Source organism: Ambystoma mexicanum, chromosome 9 (assembly GCF_040938575.1).
Source record: "Ambystoma mexicanum isolate Mex_15411 chromosome 9, UKY_AmexF1_1, whole genome shotgun sequence".
NCBI lineage: Eukaryota > Metazoa > Chordata > Amphibia > Caudata > Ambystomatidae > Ambystoma > Ambystoma mexicanum.
The window spans coordinates 130,670,341-130,688,467 of NC_090931.1; the positions used below are offsets into that span (position 1 = coordinate 130,670,341).

Here is an 18,127-nt window from a genome sequence, read left to right on the forward strand (position 1 = left end):
TTGTTCCAGCAGCTTTCTCTTAAGTCTCCCTCATGTGCTACGCCCATGCATCGAGATTATCTTGGCAGGAACGTTCAGCACTCAATAGCAGAGTTGATGCAACTTCCTCATTGCTGGTTGGCTTAATGGGTGGTCCAGTATAGCACTTTCACAGAGCGAATACGTTCGCTGCCTTGCTTGTTTACATGCCAGTGGAAGACCTTATGTACTAACTTATCTTTAGGTGCACAGAAGGAGGCAGTAGGGGCAACATGATCAGAATCATAAAACTGATAATGCTATAGCTTTATAATTGCAGACTGTTGCATTCCACCAGGTCATTCACGTATGACCAGTCACATGTTGATACCGTATATTAAACGCAAACCATGGAGCAGCTGCCTGACAAGAGACACTTCAGTACTTGGACGCTATAAAAAACACCATCAAAATATATCAAAGATTCATGCGGTACGCGATTTTTGTACTTTAAGTTGCAACCAAAAATACAAACATTGAGAAAATCCTGGAGCCTTTTGGTGGGCATTGCATGCACAGTGGGGGGTATGTAAGCATACAAGAATAAAGCGCTTTATTTCAATGAGACACAGACGGTACCAAAGAGTTCTTTATGTACACAGAGCAGGTCATAGAATGCAGATACATATATATTCTGTATTTACAAATCACGGAACGTCATATCAACAGGAACTGTGAACGGCTTAACTCTTCATAATAAAATAAATCCAAGGTATGACAAACGGTTCAAGAAGTTGGTGGTGTGGGTTCTCAGCGGGGTACAAAACATTGTGACATCCTAGAAAACGAGCCGCGTATCAAACAGAGCTGGTGAACGGCACAGAACGAGCAATGCTGGTGTAAAAAGAGACTCGATTGAAACTGCTAAAACAAAGACATTTACAAACCATTGTTTTCCTTCTGCAAAAAAGGGCACATTAATATAAAACAACAACCATCATTTCTCTTGATATTTACATGTACATAGACGGTGATGGTGCAGAATTCTGATGTAAGTCTACAAATGACAGCGCACCCGAGTCGGGCCCACAGGTCTGACTAACCCCTAAGACCCAGCGGTCGTGTACACCATGCTCATCATCAAGGTTGTGCAGTAATTCATTTATAATTGACAGCATTACTGTTCCCGGCACCAACCCGCATAACGGCAGCGCACCAAACAGCGATCAGGCATAAGCTAGGTTCTACTGGAGAAGATCCCTATGCTGTAGTGATACAGAACTGGAATGGCTAAAGTGGCACCGCCCTCCTGCCCTTCAACAGAGACTGAGGAAGCTGATGACTTTCCTGCCCGTCTACGGAGACTGAGGAAGTTGATCGTTCTCCTGCCCTTCTACGGAGATTGAGGAAGCTGATCGCTTGGAAGAAGGGGCTTGGGAAAGACAGAGGCAGTTAGTCGAGCAAGATTATGCCCATAAAAACAGTTATCCTATCAACAACTCTGACGTTGAAAATAAATATGTAGCCAGATGGCACTGGTCCCAATTAAGGTGCTCCTCTGTTTTATGGTAGCTTGTTAAAACCAAGCCAGTAAGATGAAAGGTGATTGGCAGATGATAGTCTAGGAATAGAAACTCTCCCAATATCGTCACTTTACTTTTGTACAAATCGGAGCAGGCACATGCCATGATTCGGGTATAAACTTCTTCGGCACGGAATCGATGAACACTTCCAGAAACCTGGACAACAGCACAGAGTCCCAGTTAAATTACCCAAAAAACAGTGTCCGCATTAGAACTTCTGACTGCAAAGCATTGAAGAGCAAATCTGGTCCCAAGTGTCAAAGTCGTTCCGCTGCAAGGAGAGAGTAATACTGCATCGTCTGAGTTAAGGAAACGGGATTAGGGAGGAAACAGGGCTAGCACTCTATCCTTGGCTAGTTTCAAGGATCCGTGGTGTGTCTCCATTAAGGCCGTAGGGTGTCCATAGGCAGGATAAAGCACATTAAACCATTCATGATGGCTAATGCAGCTCTTATTTCGCAAGCGTAAGTTTCTTGGCCATAACATGTTTTGGTCCTAACAATCTTGAAGGAAGGATTTTTTTGGTTCTCATCACTGGAAGAGAAAATCCTCTGTTTTGGCAGAGTGACAACCTCAACCAACCTCAACTCAACCGTTAGTATTTGGTAGTCATTTTTTAGCACAGCACTCCAAACTGAACTTCTACGACAAAGGTCATTTCGATTCCCCATGGTCTTCTTCCACCCAAGCTACGATTTTCCCTTCCCACCCGGGTATGATGTCATCATCTTGGAAAACCTGCAAGAAATAAATGTGTTTAGTATTAACATCACCAACATCTAGCTTTCTCACTTATTGGTGCACATTTTATTGACCCCCCGAGGATGAAATTCAGAGTCTATAGGACACAGAACAAATATCTATTATTTCTTACAATTATATTGTGAAATTTAAAAAGGCAATCAAAGATAGAAATCTAAGGTACAAACCAGTTAAATGAGGTGTAGTTCTTTAAAACAGCCCATATGTACAACTTAGCATTACTCGGAAGAAAGACTCGCTCATCCAAGTAAAATGAATATTGTTTGCAGACAGAGATAGCATTGGGAGACATCCCACTGGGGCTGGACCTGCACTACATTCATCACTCGCTTAATAAATACGTTCCTTCTCAAGCCCTTTGCTCTTCTGCCTCCAACTCTCTGAGGGCTAGACGCTTCTCCAGGCAGAGTGTAGGGGGCAGATCACTTTCCTCTACAGGTGCCTCCCTCTGGATCGGACTCCCTACCCCTCTCAAACAACAGTCGGACCACCTGAAGTTCCGAAAGCAGCTCAAATCCTTCCTTTCTACCCCCCCCCCTCCCCTGCTGACCTACCAGTCTGCTGCAACGACTGGTTGCTTGATTACCCTCAGAATCTCCCTGGGTACCTGGCTCCTTGACCAGTCTCCCCTGCACTATCTCCTGGCCTGTCGTGCACTAGGGACTGTAACTGTAACCTCTACTGTTCCCCGCCTCCTTGCACTTACTCAGACCTGTGCTGTCTAGGCTGCACTTACTAAGGGCAATGCTTCCCTGATTGGACCCCCCATTGCACTTACCCGTCCCCTTCACTTTGCGTTACCGCACTTGCACAATCTGAATGACACAAGGCCTAGAAAGATCGTTTGTCTTGTCCCCCCTCTGTACCATACCTTGTCTTGTCGCACCTAGAAACACATGTGTACAGACACGTTATGAATGACATATCATATCTAGAAGGCATTTAAAGCATAAGGGGTCATATATCACTAACAAAATGTTAAAGTTTGAATCTCATGTGAAAGCTAGATTTGCAGCAGGCTTATGTATTCGCTTCTCGTTCCTAAGTGTTGGCACATGACCTCTGCGTGATGTCTGACACCCAGGAGCTGCTTTTAGCTCCTGCTCATCACATCTTTATCCGGATCCCTGAAAAAGAAAGGAGCAGTTTCTCTAATGTCCGGAAGTCATCTATGTTCTAAGTGACAGCTGCTAGTCTAACATATACCATCACAATTCCATAATGATGTCCTCAAAATTCCTGTTACCCATTTCCTGGTAGTTCCACAAGTTGAGTAAAAGAAGGTTGCTTCCCTTCTTTCAGCAGCAGGGAGTGAAAGCACAATAACCACTTCGAGACAGAAGCAGTACTGCTACTATCCTGCTTGGTTGGCCAACGAAGCCTGACAACACCACTCGGGTCCAGTGAAGAAAAGAAAAATGTTCCTGCGTGTACCTCCTCTTTGACTGTTCCGAACTCCGGGTCCAGGGCTTTGAAGTGGTACCTATGGGTGCCTTCTCGGTCAATGGCTGCTTTAAAGTCACTTAGTGTCACTTCTCCTAACCTGTAGAGGAAACATAACAGATGATACCATCAACACAGGAAGCCACTGTGCGTTAAGCAAAATTGAAGGGGAGGAGTGAGGCCACCTCAAAATATCTCAGGGGAGCCATGACACCACCGTAGTATGCTTCATGGGTAGGTGCGCCTCAAGGGCTGGTCTCCAACAGGTTAATCAGAGATGCCCGAGCCAAGCGATCCACGTATTTGGGTTGATAATTAGGGTAATCTTTACAAAAGCACTTTATGTCAGGCCTAGCCTAATGTGAGTCATAATTAATTTGGAATATTGGTGTAGTGCACAGACTTTCCAAATACAACATAACCACCTGTGCCCAGCTTTTTATCCTCTTCTTCCAAGTGCACCCCCAAATGTTATGTGCCACAATTCTTGAACTTTACATTGGAATATATTGTATGGCTAAGGTGATAGTGATTTAAATGTAATGAAGATAATACTGGGGAACAAGGTATTTCCATTCCTGCTTCTTATTCCATTAACAATGTAGCTGCGGAATGGTTAAGAGGTCACTCTGCCTCAGGTGTCTCCAACCGTTGGCTCTCCAGATGTTTTGAACTACAATTTCCATCAGCCCTATGCAGCATAGTCAATACTGATGGGTCATGGGGATTGTAACCCAAAACATCTGAAGGGCCGCAGGTTGCAGATCTCTGTCCTACCAACACGGACTCACTCAATTATCTCCTCACACATGCTTCGGCGATAGATACCTCCCTATACGCGCTCTCTTTTTGTTTCGTCTCAGACCAGCAAGAGCACGTTCATCTAACATCATTTCTGATCCTGATCCTCGAACACCATGTATAGACTCCTTGACAAGTTCTCAGATACAAAATCTCACTTCATTTTCTTTAAGTGCTAGATTTTCTGGATCAGTGGGTGAAACAAATCACTCTGTGAAGAGGATTGCTATCAGCCTGCCGCTGTGGAAAATAATGTTTCAGCGTGACACCTTCTCTAGGCGTTTCCAAAATCACTCACCTCTTTGGTATATTCACCATGAAGGGCGTAAGAGAGCGATCCGTAAAATACAGAACCTTTGTACAAGCCCCGCTGCTCACAGCCGGCGTGCTGTGAGAATGAGGCATCTCTGAAAAGAAGAAAAGTACAAGGCCATTGGTTCCTGGAAGAGGTAACAGGACGGGCACTGTTAGTGGGCACCATGCAAAAAACAATTACAACCCATTATTTTACTGCATCGGTCTGCAAACTGTGGCTCCCCACATTGTTGGACTGCAGCTCCCATGATCCCTCAACACTGACTATGCAGATTAGGGTTTACAATGAAAAGTTGCAGACCCCTGTCCTACTGCCTTCTGTACTCGCCAGTTCAGAATATGGGTTTAGAAATCCAAATGTTGACACTCGACTGCACCCTCCACCCAAATTACGAAAACTTTTATTGCAAGGCTTATGTTTTCTAATGTGACAATTTGGTCTTCCTTCACGAATACATAATGGGTTACTCCTCGCTCCCCAGGTGAGGAACACAATCACTTTATTCCCTTATGAAAATCCACCAATATTAAAAGCAGTTAATCTCAAAGCCCTCTGCGGTATTAATCAAGCATTCCTTTATTCTATTAAAAGGTCTCCATGTTTCACTCCCATTCCCTTCGTTCTTCTAACATTATTGCTTTCCATCACTCTGTTTTGCAAATCAAATGACGTTTTTTTTTGTCGTTATTGTGTTTTGGTTTACAGAAAATCTTCCACAAAATACAAAACATACAGGCGACAGGCATAACATCAGAAAGATTTTAAAAAACAAATCTTAATTTGTACACGAGTAGGAATTGACACAAATGACAAAGCCAAACTTCATTTTCACAATCCATAAAAGAACAGATAGTTACAATTAACAATTGAAATCCACTCCATTCAGAAAGCGCACAACTGCAATAATCAAAGACATATTTGTTCCCCACATCTGTCTACACTAAAACAGTTATCTGGAGTACTCGGATGGAAAACTCTCCTGTTCCTTGACAAATGCAGTTAGTCTGATTATACCGAGTGCTTCGTAATCTAATATCCAGAGTTTGAGAGTTTCAGTGACGTCTTGATATTTACAAAAATGACAATTTGAGGGGGTCCCCATACCATGAGTGGGCGTAGACCAAAGGCCTAGTTTGCTCTCTAGAGTGGAATTGATTAAGTTTAAAATGTAGAAAAACCTGTCAGGTCTTTTGACAAGGAAAACATTTCAGATATATTGGTAAGTCCCCCCTTTTTTTGGGGAATTTAGCATATTTTCTGAAAAGGGAAAATTTGGCCAAAGCCTCAATGGTCAACCTCCAGTCATCCTGGAATAGTTTGCATTTTACTTTATATGGATTCAAATTGAGTTCCATGTCTGATGAGCCAATTTCTTCCAGTTATTCCCTCATACAAGTCCTGGATTCTGTACCACATTCGGCCATACATTGGAAATCCACAAATAATGAGTTGGCCGGAGGTGTCAAAAACTTGGAGTATACCAAGAGTTGTTTCCATTGATATCGAGCATGGAGTGAAATAACATTTAATTTGTGGTGAATTACCGCATTAGGGATCGATGAAGAGGTTTTTACTGTTCAGCTAAGGTGCATGCTTGTCAGGGTCCTGCGGAGAAGGTATTCCAGGAGGGGCAGAGTGGTACACAAGGTAGGAGGGTGTGTTGCATGCAGAAGGTCTACAGATGCTTGCAAGATGTGAGAATAAGAAACATTGGTCTACAATATTTTCCTCAACCCAATTTGTATCAGGAGACTGGAGTTACCCCATTCCAAGATGGAGCGAGCATTTCTCAGCACTGATTGGCAGAAGACTTTCTGGAGGTAGTTTGGAATCTTTTTAAAGATTCTAAACTGCCTTTCATCCAGAACATGGACCAAGGTGGTCACATGCTATCCAGAACTCCTGAGCAGAGTTGCTTTCCTTGGGAACTAAATCAGCACATCCAGAGATAGAAAAAGAGAGACTATTCAGAAGATGAGGCTAATAAAGGGAAGAAACTGTAAAGTTAACTAAAGCTGTACATAGTTGTAGTGTACAATTAATCAGCTGACCACAGTTTAGCTTAGGCAATCATTTCAGAAAGATTTCAAGGCTAACGCTTAGGTTGGAACTTTTATTCCATGTAAGAAGAATTGTCTTAGGTGGTAGACTTGTACGGAAAAATCGGAAGGCGCATCGAGTCATAAAAGTCAGCACATGTTAGTGCAACGGGAGGTGCGTGGCCGAGGCTGAGATGAGCAGGTGAACGGAGGAAGGGGCTGGAGTAAAACACCCTATTTACGTGCGTGTGCGTACAGCAGCCCTTGCAACCAAATGTTACGGGTTCCCGTGGTAGAGAAGAAGCCGGGAACGAAGGAGAGAGGGCAGTCAGGCATGGGTGCACTGTGAGTCTTGGGAGAGCAGACAGGCGTGGGAGCGCAGTGATCCTTCAGACACTTTCAGGTGCTGAAGTGAGCGCTTCAATTAAAGAAGACCTTGTTACAGTCAGTGGTCGAAGTGAGCGGGAGCGGTGCTCCTCTACTTTTTAAATCATGTTTTACAGCTCCTATACTTTTATTTTAAAAAAAAAAAAACGTTCCGGAACGGTTTCGTTTTAAAATAACGGTGTAGGAAGAAGTTGAAATTAGCACTTTCAGTGCACTGGACTGAACTGAACATTCCCTTAAACAGCAGCCAAATGTGTTTGGGAATTTGGATTTGTGTGGGAGGGGGCAGGGCAATGGGGTTTGTGAGGAGCGGGGCCGGGCAGCAGGGACCATAGTTCCACTACTTCTTTTCTTACACTTCGACCACTGGTTACAGTGCTAAGGGCAAAAACACTTTAGGTATTTAAAAGGGTGTAAGGGTTTAAAGACTCTGCAGGGGTAGCAATAAAGCAAATTAACAATCACCGTTATTCAGACAAAGCAGCTGAGGAGTCATTTAAAAGACATTTTAAAGGTTAAGCATACAACAGAAAATCAGCAGCAACACTCAGAAGCGTCAACAGAAAAGTTCTGTAAATATAATAGAAAATGTTAAGCAATCCGCAGCAACAAGCCACAACATGTTTTGAGCTTCATCAGATGAGAGCTGTCAGAGAAGAAGGTATTGACCAATAAAAGCCATCTAGCTACGAGGGCATCACTAAAACTAGAGGAGTATAATTCAGACCCTCTGTTTTTACATAAGAGACAAAGAGGAATGAAATAGAGTTTAATTGGTTGTGTTTGTTGGGGGCTGTGAGCAGAGGACAGACATTTATTTTTATTTTCTCCACTTCCCCTTTCCCCTCCGGGGTAGTCGATCCCACAATAGTAACGTCTCTGTAGTGCATCACAGAGTGAAACGAACAACGTGGCAGACTATAACATCATTCTCACAATGTATCATTTTTCTCACTTAAATACCGTACCATACTGTAAACATGAGTTTAAGCAAAATTAAAATCACATTTTTACCCCTAAAAAGGTGCTTCCGACTTTCTCTGTTACAAATTCCAGATGCAGATAAGACTGCCCCCCTCCATTCTCCACTTCAGGAAGGACCTGAAGACCCTACTTGTCAAAGAAGATCTCGCCAATCATTTCAAGTTAACCCTACTCTCCTCACCTTGTCCTACTCCCCTGCCCATCTTCTCTGCTGACCCTGCACTCTACTTGTAAACCCTCTGGTGCATCCCCGTTGACCAGCGTTCTGTTACTTCCGAGCTCAAATCCCATAGCTCCATATGGAGAGACATGCTGACACCTCAGACTTATCTGGAGTCCTTTCTCCTGCCCTCAACCCTTTGCAAACCAAAATCTTGTGCTCTCTTTAACAACGCATAAACAAAATGTCTCTACTCCAGGCAATGTATCTTGGCAGCACCGGTTAAGCCATATGTATGTTTCTGCCAGCATGCGATCCCTTGTGTGGCATGCTTGGTTGGTGGAATCCAGTGATTTTAACAAATAGAAAACAGGGAATGAATGTAATAACAAAACTATAATAACGAAAAAATACTGATTTAAAAAAAAATATATATATGGGGGTGGGGTAAGTGGTTAAAATGGCTGGGGAGGGTGTTGAGTGGGTTTAAAAGCATAGGAAAACGTGGGAGTTTGGGGGGGACCCCCAATAAAATAATTCAATATTTTTTCATTGTAAAAGTTTAATTGTTAATTAATTCTCTGTTATTTAATTAGGTAAAATCACATAGATCCTTGTTTGGTGACGTACAAGTATTTTTAACTCACCTGTGTTGATCAGCACATGTCCGCAGAAGCCATATGGCCTCCACAACAGGAGGTGGGATCTGGAAGATTGGCTCCAAGCCCCTATTAGCTATTGTGCTGCCTGCTCAGCCCCGACCTGCATCCCAGTCTGTGATTCAGAGTTAAAGGCCTACGGGTGAGTGCGGCCAGACATGTAGATCTCTGCGTGCTTGGGTATCAGAGGTAGCCCTAGTGATGAGCTGGATTTCACCAAAAACATATTTTTGAACAACCATCCATCAAATGTGTTGCCAACTTCTTGAAGTTTAGACAACATTGTACCGAGACAGCCAGCACCCCTCCTCCCCCCAACAGCAAGCCTCGAATCCTATCAAGCCTGCGACTTCCCCAACATACCCCGTCCACAAACAAACCCAGCGGTAAGGGAAGGACTCACGGACTACTACCCACCAACAACCCCCCTTCCCCACAACCACCCTACATATCAAGTCAGAAGAGCTCCCAGCGCTAAACCATTATGATCATAATCAGAAACGCAAAGAAGCCAAGAACCATCCCAATCTTCAAGATGCTACATGTGGGCTGACGCCCATGAACCAAAACACAAACAAACTTCGAAAACCAACTTGCCTCCAAGGAATGCAATATGCCACGAAAAAGAACACAACCATGCGAAAGACAAACAGGTGAAGGAATAAGCCCAATGGAACCACACCACATAGTCACAACTGTGGAACACACCCCCACAAACACCAGGAGAAAAGTCCCTATACCCAACACTGTACCTGCGACCAACCACTCGCCAGTACAAATCAACTTCACATATGACACTTAAATAACGTAGCCGAAATGCACAAAAAAAGATCAGAAACACCCAGAAGGAATAGGAACAAAATCGACCCCTCCCTCCATATATCACAAAAACACAGGGACACCGCTTCCACCAACGGGACCCTAATATGTTACCTAGCAGAGCTACTCAACGACAACCCAGATGTCACTGAACTACCATCACACCCTGAGAACACCTTAGGAGCAAACCAACACGACAACCACAAGACAAAACGACATTAAAAAAACCAAATAAACCACACCAAAAAGATTAATTGCAACCTAATCAATGCAAGATCAATGTCTAAACATGCCATAGAGATATACGACCTGCTATGCAACGGCGGCATCAACGTCCTATTCATCACAGAAACATGGTTAGACGACAACTACAAAATCACACTCCACAGTTGCCTACCCGACAACTTCAAGTGCACACAGCTAAACAGGAAAGAAAAAAGGGAAGGCGGTATTGCAATAGCATTCAAGGAACACCTGAAAATAAAAGCAGATGAACCACTAAACATCAAAAACTGCAAATCCCTATTCTTTCACCTGATTGTTAATCCTGAAAGCAAACATAAAATTCATACTGGTCTATAGACCACTGACATATGACGCCACATTAGTCGACAACTTCATAGAAGCCATCACCAACATGGCCATCCACCATGAACATCTCATAATCCTCGGGCACTTCAACATCTGGTTTGAAGATGAATGCGCAAACTTACAAAAACCACTAATCAAGCAACTAAAAACAATGAAACTACGACAACTGGTTAACGGAGCAACACACACAGCGGGATACACGCTTGACGCAATCACCGCTGCACCACCAATACAGATACCCTGGAGCGACCACGTTTTCATTCTGTTTGTGATCAAGCTACACACTAAAGCAGCTGAACTGCCCAACAAACTCCCAAAGAGAAACTGGAAGACCATCAAAGCGAGCAACTTAATAGAACAATTTGAACTCACAAAACCACCAACCACTAACCACTAACCTGGACGAAGATGACCTCGATGGAAAAACAGAGCTACTTCATAAGTGTATCACTGAAACAATCGACAGCATCTCCCCTGAAAAACGTTTCACCCCATCACGAAGGAGAGCAATGGCAAAATGGTTTACCCCCCAGCTCAGTGCCCTGAAAAGGAAGAACAAGAAGCTTGAACTAGAACAGAGGAAATAATACGACCCGGCAAAAAGATCACAATATCAAAGAAAAATCCGATCTTACAAAAAGGAAATTCCAAAAGGCCACAAAGAAATACTATGATAACAGGATGACTAAAGCCGCCATCACCCAAAAAGAACTGTTCAACATCATAGATGAAATGAGGAACCCACCAGGATGCAACAGCACTCTGGTACCTTCACAGAAACTATGTAACGACCTCGCGGACCACTTCAAAAATAAAATCAGTAACATCCATCAAATCATACAAAGCAGACCAGTCAACCAATGCACAAAATCCACCCCGCCAACCGTGGAACCATGGAATAAACTCCAAAGCTTCCCTTAAAAATCAGTAGAGACATTTTTGAAGCTGATAAAACATAGCAATAAATCAGACTCCCTCACCAACCCCTGTCCTCCAGACATCTACAAATCAATCCTCCCACAGGACGCCCCACTGTAATGCTACAGAAAGCTCTTTAACCTATCACTCACAACAGTGAAAGTACAGCGGTCATTCAAATCGGCGTACATGAAACCACTCCTCATGGACACGAGAGGCGACGTGATAGACCTCTCTAACTACAGACCCATTTCAAACCTCTCCTACCCAGAAAAACTGCTAGAAAGCTACATCTACAAATTAGCACAGGAACACGTAGAAAAACACCAGCTGCTGGACCAGGCACAAGTCGGATTTAGGCCAGTGACATGAACAGAAACGGCACTCCTGTCTATCTGGGACAACCTAAAGGCAAACGCAGATTCCAACACAAACTCAGCACTGATACTATTCGACACGATCAATAATAAGATCCTCATCAAGAGAATAGAATAAATAGGAATAACAGACTTGGCCCTACTCTGGATTAAATCACTCCTAGCTAACACAATGGAAACTGTCTGGATAAAACCCTTCAAAGCCATTCCACTGGAAACCAACTGTGCAGTACCACAAGGATCATCCCTATCCCCACTGTTCTTCAATATCTACCTGAACCCGCTAATGAAGATCATTAAAAAAACACAGACTCACATGCTACAACTATGCAGACACACAAATCATCTATAAAATCAAAGAAGGACAGGAAGAGAACACGACACTCTGAGAATGTTGCAAAGAACTCTATGACTGGATGAACAAAAACAGTCTCAAACTCAACCCTGGCAAGATAGAAATCATGGTTATATCCAAAGACATGGAAAATAACATCTATATCCCATGGCCCACAGAACTAGCAACAGCTCCCACACCACTGAAAATAGTGAAAAAACGCGGAATCCTAATGGACAACGTGCTAACATTAGAACCACAAGTAAACCCAATAATCAAGAAATGTTTTTTCTCGTACACTCGATAAGGAACAAGTTACTTACCTGTAACTGTTGTTCTCCAGCATGGGTCTGGCATGGATTCACATGCTCATGAATATTCCCCGTCGTCAGGCTGGGAATCCTCGGTAAAGAAAAAATCAGTATCAGTTTCCTTTCTGATCTGTCTTTCTTAGTAGTAACCAATCATTGGTCTCTGGGTCATACTGTCCCCAGCCAATGACTGCCCTCTTCCTAAACCCCGCCCCTGGCAGCCATCCTCAGATTTGGTAGCACGTAAAATGACAGTATGACCAAGTGAAGAGCCGCAGAGGGGAAGGAGGGAGGGTTCGCATGTGAATCCATGCCAGATCCATGCTGGAGAACAACAGTTACATGTAAGTAACTTGTTCCTTCTCCAGCATGGGGTCTGGCATGGATTCACATGCTCATGAATATAAGAATACATAGCAGTACACACATGCACAACCACGGGAGATGGCAAGGCCCAACATTAAGCATTATATAAAACTCAACATTAAGCATCTCTTGCCTCCTCACCAGGCTCACCTTAAGCGAACAGGTTGCGCAGCACTGCCTGGCCGACTCTGGACTCCTCCCTGGAATCCCGGTTGACGCAGTAGAATCTCGTGAAGGTGTGCGTCGACCTCCACGTAGAGCCCTGCAGATGTCCAGCAGGGGCACTCCAGACAAGAATGCCGTGGTAGCAGCGATCGCTCTGGTCGAATGGGCTCTCGGACGGCAGGGAAACCGATGACAGTGCATGATGCAGCCGGAGAGCCATCTGGAAATGGAAGCCTTCGAGAGAGCCTTCCCTTGGTTCACAGGTCCAAAGTACACAAACAGCTGTGATGTCTTCCGAAAACTCTTCGTTCGGTCCACATAGAACTTCAGCGCTCTAGCTACATCCAGCGAGTGCAAAGTCCTCTCGGCCGACGATGAAGGCGACGGGAAAAAGTCTGGTAACACCAAGGGCTTGTTCAGATGGAAGTCCGACGGCACCTTGGGCATGAAGGAGGGGTGCGTCCTCAACACTACCCTTGTCTTGTGGAAAGTCAAGTATGGAGGCTTGCAGGATAGGGCCTGAATCTCTCCCACGCGTCGTGCAGAGGTGATGGCTACAAGGAACGCTGTCTTCCACGACAGGAACTTCAACGGAGCCGAATGCAAGGGCTCGAATGGCGGGCCCATGAGCCTGGTCAGCACCACGTTGAGCTCCCACGCCGGGGCTGGAGCCTTCACTGGCGGGAACGATCGAAACAGTCCTTTCCTAAACTCCTTCACCAGGCGATGAGACCACAGGGACGACCGTCCTGCAGTTCTGGTGTATCGGGAAATCGCTGCCAGATGTATCTTGATGGAAGCATGAGCTAGTCCAGCTTTGGCCAGCGACAGTAAGCATGGTAAAACTTGAGGGGCTGTAATCCGTAGAGGGTTAATCTTCTGTGTACGGCACCAGACAGAGAACCTCTTCCACTTGTGTCCGTAGCACTTGAGAGTCGAGGATGCCCTGGCCTTTGCAAGAACCTCTCTGCAGTCAGCCGGGATATCGTACCCTCCAAACTCTAGTGCTGCAGGAGCCAGGCCTGCAAGTTCAGCTACTCCGGGTCGTGATGAAGAATGGCGCCTCCTTCTCTGGAGAGAAGATCTGCGTCCGTCGACAGTTTGACTGGTGGGGACGCTGACAAATCTAGAAGGTCTGGGAACCATATCTGTCTCGGCCACCTTGGTGCGACAAGGATCATCCTGCACTGGGACCTCTTGAGTTGGTTGATGAGCCTGAGCAGCAACGGCAACGGAGGGAACGCATACAGGAACAGGCCGTCCCAGGGGAACGAGAAAGCATCACCCATGCTCCTCGGCTGGGGGAACCTGCTGGCGAACCTCTGGCACTTGGAGTTCGTCGCCGTCGCGAACAACTCGATTTGGGGTTTGCCCCATCGCCGGAAGAGTTGATCCACTTGATCCTGGCGTAGTTCCCACTCGTGGCACGAGCGCAGCTCCCTGCTGAGTGAGTCGGCGATGGTGTTTTTTATCCCGGCTAGATGAAAAGGTACCAGAAACATCCCCTGGGCAACGGCCCAGTGCCACAGATCCTGGGCTTCCTTGGGCAGGGCTGGGGATCTGGTTCCTCTCTGCTTCCAGATGTAGAACATCGTGGTGGTGTTGTCAGTGAAGATCCTCACCACCTTGCCCTTGAGGGACGGGAGGAATGACTTGAGGGCCCAGAATATTGCTCAGAGCTCCAATATGTTGATGTGGAGTGGCCTCTCCTCCGGGAGCCACAGGGCTCTCGCGTGAAGATCTCCGGTGTGCGCTCCCCACCCCTCCAGGGAGGCATCCGTCATCACCGTCACCTGGTATGCTGGGGTCTGAAAGTCTGTGCCTGCCGCGAGATGCGTGCGGGTCCCCCACCATCGAATTGCTTGGCAGAATACTTCATTGAGCGAGATCTTGTCCTCGAAGCTGCCCGTCGCTTGCATCCAACGGGCATCGAGGAACTCCTGCAGAGGGCGCAACCGAAGCCTGCACAGGCACACCAGATATATGCAAGAGGACATCATCCCGAGAAGGGACTTGATGGACCTCACTCTGGCCACGTCCGTGGCCAGCAGATGCTGTACGTTGCCCAGGATGGTCAGCTTCTTTCCTCTGATGGCGAGGCCAATAGCGCCACTGTATCGAGCTTGGCTCCCAGAAACTGCATGACCTGCGATGGAACCAGGTGGGATTTGGGGAAGGTGATGGAGAATCCCAGGTCCGTGAGCAGCCGGACGGTCTTTGCTGTGTGCTCGACGGCGAGTTCCCATGTTCCTGCTCGGATGAGCCAGTCATCCAGGTAGGGGTAGACGTGGATCCCCTGCAGGCACAGCCGCGCCGCCACTGGTGCTAGGCACTTGGTGAACACCCTGGGTGCCGACTTCAATCCGAACGGGAGGGCCTTGAACTGGTAGTGCTGCCCTTGGATTACGAACCTGAGAAATGTTCGGTGTCCTTTTAGGATGGGGATCTGAAAGTACGCATCCTCCAAATTCAACGATGATAGGAAGTCGCCTTCCTCCAGCTGGCCCAGCACGTGCTGGAGGGTGACCATCCGGAACTTCTGTGCCTGATGTATTTGTTTAGCCGACGCAAGTCCAGGATGGGACGCCAACCACTTGTCTTCTTCCTGACGAGGAAGTATCTTGAGTATACTCTGGAGCACCGGAGCCTCTTTGGGACGAGCTCGATGGCTCCTTTCTTGAGCTTTGCCCTTACCTCTAACAGCAGTTGAGGGACGTGGTTTTCCTTCCTGGCCACTGGAGGAATTCGGGGGCACTTCTTTAGAAATTCCAGAGTGTGCCCATGGGCCAGGCCATCCAGCACCCAAAGGTCGGTGGAGATGGTCTCCCACATGCTGTCGAACTTCGCCAGCCGTCCTCCCACCGGGGTGCTTCGGTGGGGGCCCAACGCAACGGCCGGTTCAGTCTTGCTTGGAAGCAGCCTTGCCTCCTTGGCCTCCCTGGCGACGAGGGCGAGATCCACCTGACTTGCCTCGTCCGCTGTAGGCTTCTTGCAACGAGAAGCGGACTGCCTGACGGTAGGTCGAGGAGCCGCCGCCGAATCCTTTGGAGCCGTCTCCATGTCGGTCTTGATGGCCTGCAGCGACTCATCCACTGTCTTTCCAAACAAGATTGTTTCCGTCGAAGGGCATGTCCAAAACCTTGGCTTGCACGTCCTGGCGGAAATCCGTCGCCTTGAGCCACCTCCGCCATCGAAGGCAAACGCTGTTGCCCAACTGGCGGAAACCGGTGTCGGCAATGTCCGTGGCCACCGTTATGGCGTGGTCCAATGCCACCTCACCCTCCTGTAGGATTGCCAGGGCCTCTACCCTCTTGTCGTCCGGGATGAAGTTCAACAGGGGGGCGATCTTGTACCACAATTCCCTGTCGTAGCGGGCCACAATCGCCGAGGACTCCAAACACTTGAACGTGCGGTAAAAAATCTGAGGATGGCTGTCGGGGGCGGGGCTTAGGGAGAGGGCAGTCATTGGCTGGGGACAGTATGACCCAGAGACCAGTGATTGGTTACTACTAAGAAAGACAGATCAGAAACAAAACTGATACTGATTTTTTTCTTTAAGGAGGATTCCCAGCCTGACGACAGGGAATATTCCTAGCATGTGAATCCATGCCAGACCCCATGCTGGAGAAAAAGAATCCTACATTTCCTGTCCTTCACTCACAAAACACTGACAATCATCGCCCTCATCATGTCAAGAATTGACTACAAAACAACCTCTACCTCGGGATGCCGAACACCTGCTGAAGAAACTGCAACGTATCCAAAACACAGCAGCGAGACTCCTGCTTAAACTATCACGAAGGGACCACATCACCACAGTGCTAAAAATGCTACACTAGCTGCCAATTAAACAAATCACTTTCAAAACAATGTCCATAATGCACAGAGCAATCCACGGCCAAGGAGCGGAATTCCCACAAAAGAAAATAACCATCTACCAACCGACAAGAACACTCAGATCAAGCAATCAAATCCGCCTGCAACCAAATTCATACAAAAGAAAAAACCTTGGAGGATCCTCATTCTCCCACCTGGCAGCAAAAGCATGGAACACATTTCCAAAAGAAATACGCAATACAAAAGACCACCTCAAATTAAGGAAACTTCTCAAAACCTGACACCTCAGAACCGGATGGAATCAACTAACAGACACCAATGAACATAGAACGCGCCAGAAACAAGCACACATGGCAATGAGTAGCGAGTGAAGGAAGAAACCCAGGATTCACCCTCTCCTGAGCCTCTCCCAAGCCAAATTTCCCCCGCGAGGCAAAGCCCAAGAGACAGGGATCTTAGCTGAAGACAAAAGAGCACTAATCATGAACAGACAACAGTACAAGGGACCCTTAGGATTCGAGCGGAGGAGTCCGCACCCCAAGAGGTCAGGGAGGCAAGGGCAGGCAGACCCCACCGACAACCAAAGAGCAGCCCACAACCTTCGTGATCTCAACCCTGGGGAGGGGAGTCCCAAACCAACTTCCTGCCCAGAGATCACCAGGCAGTCACAGAGACATGCCAACACCTTGGGCAGAACCAGACAAATGAACCAGCAAAGAAATGCTCCTGTAAACAGCCAGGGCAGAGACACCAAAAACAGAGTTCCGAAACAACAAAGTAACCCCACTAACCCACCCGCTTACACCTCTCACACCCTAAGACAAACACAACCACTCTCTCGCAAAGCAAACCGCACGCACTTCACTACACTGCAACAACAAAAAAACCACACAGTCTCGCACAACAGCACATGGGAGCCTAGCGATCCGTAAACCACACCCATGCTCAGCGAACAGTGTTAACCAAACTGAAGCTGCCAACGGGACATCACCAATCTCGCTCTACCTTTATCCCGCTACACCCTACTAACCTTCCCTACCCTATCCACTTACCTTTCGGATCCGCCAGAGCGCTGCAGGACCTCTCCGGTGGTGATAGTGCGCGGTATAAATGTGCTTTAACATTAACATCACTTCAAGAAGGCATTTAGCAGCAGGCCGTGCAGCATAGGTTAAAAACAACACAACTAATGTATTCAGACAACAACCTGTACTTACTTGAGTTTGGGGGCCAGGAATCTCTGTATTCGCTTGGTGCCCGGTTTCCTGGTGACCTGCAGCGCACCTAAGGAAACAAGCAAGCAGCATGCATGAGGTG

General features: G+C 46.6%; 1 protein-coding gene across 5 annotated transcripts in view; it reads right to left on the reverse strand.

Annotated features, from left to right (window-relative positions):
• Positions 1-594: 594 nt before the first annotated feature.
• Positions 595-18,127, reverse strand: part of DIXDC1 (DIX domain containing 1) — a 560,841-nt gene continuing 543,308 nt past the window's right edge. For all 5 annotated transcript variants that reach the window (XM_069614294.1, XM_069614291.1, XM_069614292.1 and 2 more), the window contains 4 exons: positions 18,028-18,094; positions 4,846-4,954; positions 3,738-3,846; positions 595-2,279 (listed from right to left, as the gene is read on the reverse strand). In XM_069614294.1, coding sequence (XP_069470395.1) covers positions 2,196-2,279; positions 3,738-3,846; positions 4,846-4,954; positions 18,028-18,094 — 369 coding nt within the window. In that variant the 3' untranslated portion in view covers positions 595-2,195. The remainder of the gene's footprint in view (positions 2,280-3,737; positions 3,847-4,845; positions 4,955-18,027; positions 18,095-18,127) is intronic.